General features: G+C 58.8%; 2 protein-coding genes across 2 annotated transcripts; both read right to left on the bottom strand.

Annotated features, from left to right (window-relative positions):
• Positions 1–2: 2 nt before the first annotated feature.
• Tco025E_03492 (uncharacterized protein) lies at positions 3–431 on the bottom strand (the record flags this gene model as incomplete). Its single annotated transcript, XM_029370410.1, has 1 exon — positions 3–431. A coding segment is annotated over one exon (429 nt), but the record flags the coding sequence as incomplete, so codon positions are not given.
• Tco025E_03491 (uncharacterized protein) lies at positions 428–1,567 on the bottom strand (the record flags this gene model as incomplete). Its single annotated transcript, XM_029370409.1, has 1 exon — positions 428–1,567. The coding sequence occupies one exon, from the start codon at positions 1,565–1,567 to the stop codon at positions 428–430; it is 1,140 nt and encodes a 379-aa protein (XP_029229620.1).
• Positions 1,568–2,094: the final 527 nt, after the last annotated feature.

Here is a 2,094-nt window from a genome sequence, read left to right as displayed (position 1 = left end):
TCCGCATCGTACATCTCCCCGAACATGAAGCGGTTCAGCACAACTGACGAAACAGCCCCGGAAGAAAAACAAAAATTGTAGTGCTTCCCAATGTCCTCGGCGTACAGCATCCGCATCGCAATAACGCCCACACCCCAGCCAACGCCGTTTCCGATAGCTCCAAGCAAAAACGGCAGTATTAGCGCGCCAGACGGCAGGACGGCAAAGAAGAGGTACGCCAACACCATCAGCAGGGGACCAATGGGAAGCGCAATAGTCGTCAGCATTTGTGACTTGCCTGCACGGTTCCACGCAGCCAGCTTCATATCGAGGCATCCTATGAAAATGCGTCCAACAGCGCTGCCCACAGAGATGATGGCGAGGTACAGCGTCAGAGTTCGGGTGTCAAACCCGCCGTTGTTCTTGCTGCGGTAAATCTGGGCGGCGTTCATCTGCACCACCGTGGCGTGCCCCCCATGCCAAAGTACGCGAACCACAACGCCCACAGGTCAATGGAGAGCAGATGGGCCCAGAAGGAGCCCTGGTACTGCGGCGCCGGAATCGGCGGTTGCTTTGGTGGGTGACCATTGCCTTCCGCCTCAGGCCCCGCTGATGCGTCTTCGCCTAACCGCTGCGGCAGCGGCTCCGTGGCCGCCTCTCCGATGCCCTCCATATGCGTTGCACGCACGGGGGTGTAGCGGCCCAGAAACTGGAACGGCATCGCCATCGCGGTGAACGACGCCATCAGCAGCAGCGCCACGATCGAGATCGCCAAGTACCCCGCGTGGGACGTCTTCACGTACGCCGTCGCAATCGACTGGACTGTGGAAAAGATAATCATGACGATGACAAGCGCAAACCCGATCTTCAGACGCCGCGAGGGCGCACGCTGGGCCATGTACAGGTCAAGCGTCTTCTCCCGCTCCGCGATCTCCTCGCTGCTCAGCCGGCTCTTCCTCCACGCGCACGGAAAGTACATCGGCAACCGCGTGAAGTACGCGCCAACGAGAGCGCACAACAGGATCTGCCCCCCAACAAAGTACGCGTAGCCGGAGTAGTTGTTGTCCTCCGAGTTTTCGGAGTCAGCCGCCCTGAACCAGCCGTTGAAGTACGCCATGATCACCGCGGTGCCAAGCCCGTTGAACACCTTCATGATCAGCACGATGTAGCCGCGGTCCAAAGGAAACTGCAGCATCAGCGTCATTACAGAGGCAACGTCCATCGACGGGCAGCCAAGATACAGAATGGCGTTGAAGATTGAAAAGTGAATCACACTTGGATTCGACGCAATGTGGCCATCGAAGGTGAGTCCAAACAACATGAATCCCACACACCCAAGAATGCCAGCAATCGGAAGCACAACCGTAGGACCTGCGTAATCAAACAACATTCCAGCAAGGAAAGTGCAGTAGCCAACAAAGTTGCCGACCGTGCTGATTGTCGTGATGTCTCTTTGCGAATACCCGTACTTAGTCTTTAGATGATTTGTGAAGAGGCTGAAGCCGTACGTGGAAGAAATGCCGAGCCCAACGTACACGCCGGCCATCAGCATCCGCATGCGGAACAAATCATCCACCTGCCGCACCATGTTTCTCTTTTTTCTTCGCCTTCGCTTTTGCGTTCTGCGGCGGGCAAGAGAGGGGGCAAGAATTCGGAAGAGCAAAGCGGGGGAGCCACGCGAATGCACCGGGGCCACGCATTGCGTGCCGCCGCGCCGGCAACGTCAATTATTACGTTTTCTCGTGCGGGTGAGCGCACGCAGCTGTCTCCGGGGGTGAGGGGGAGACAGGCCCATTTCTTTCCACGCCCGCGCCGCCGTTAAACGGCGAAGATGCTAGGTGGCCCCCTCGGGGCCTGGGCGCCAGGCACAAAAGTGAGCACCGCAATGGGCGGACTTCCCTCACGCGGGCGGGGCAACAGCCGCTCCACGGCCGCACGATCCGCGGGGAGTATCCGCCGCTGCCGCGGCCCCCTTGCAACGTCGCTGGAAGCATCAAGCGGCCAGTCGAGAAACAGGGGAGCCCCGCAGGACCCTCACGCACCCGCTTCGGCCAGTGGGACCGCGAATTCCAGTCACACACCTCAAAAAAACAAAACACACACAAAAAAAACGCG

This window comes from Trypanosoma conorhini, assembly GCF_003719485.1.
Source record: "Trypanosoma conorhini strain 025E chromosome Unknown Tco_14.4_contig_00159, whole genome shotgun sequence".
NCBI classification, from domain to species: Eukaryota; Euglenozoa; class Kinetoplastea; order Trypanosomatida; family Trypanosomatidae; genus Trypanosoma; species Trypanosoma conorhini.
Note: the sequence above shows the minus strand (reverse complement) of the source record. Positions and strands in the feature narration are given on the sequence as shown.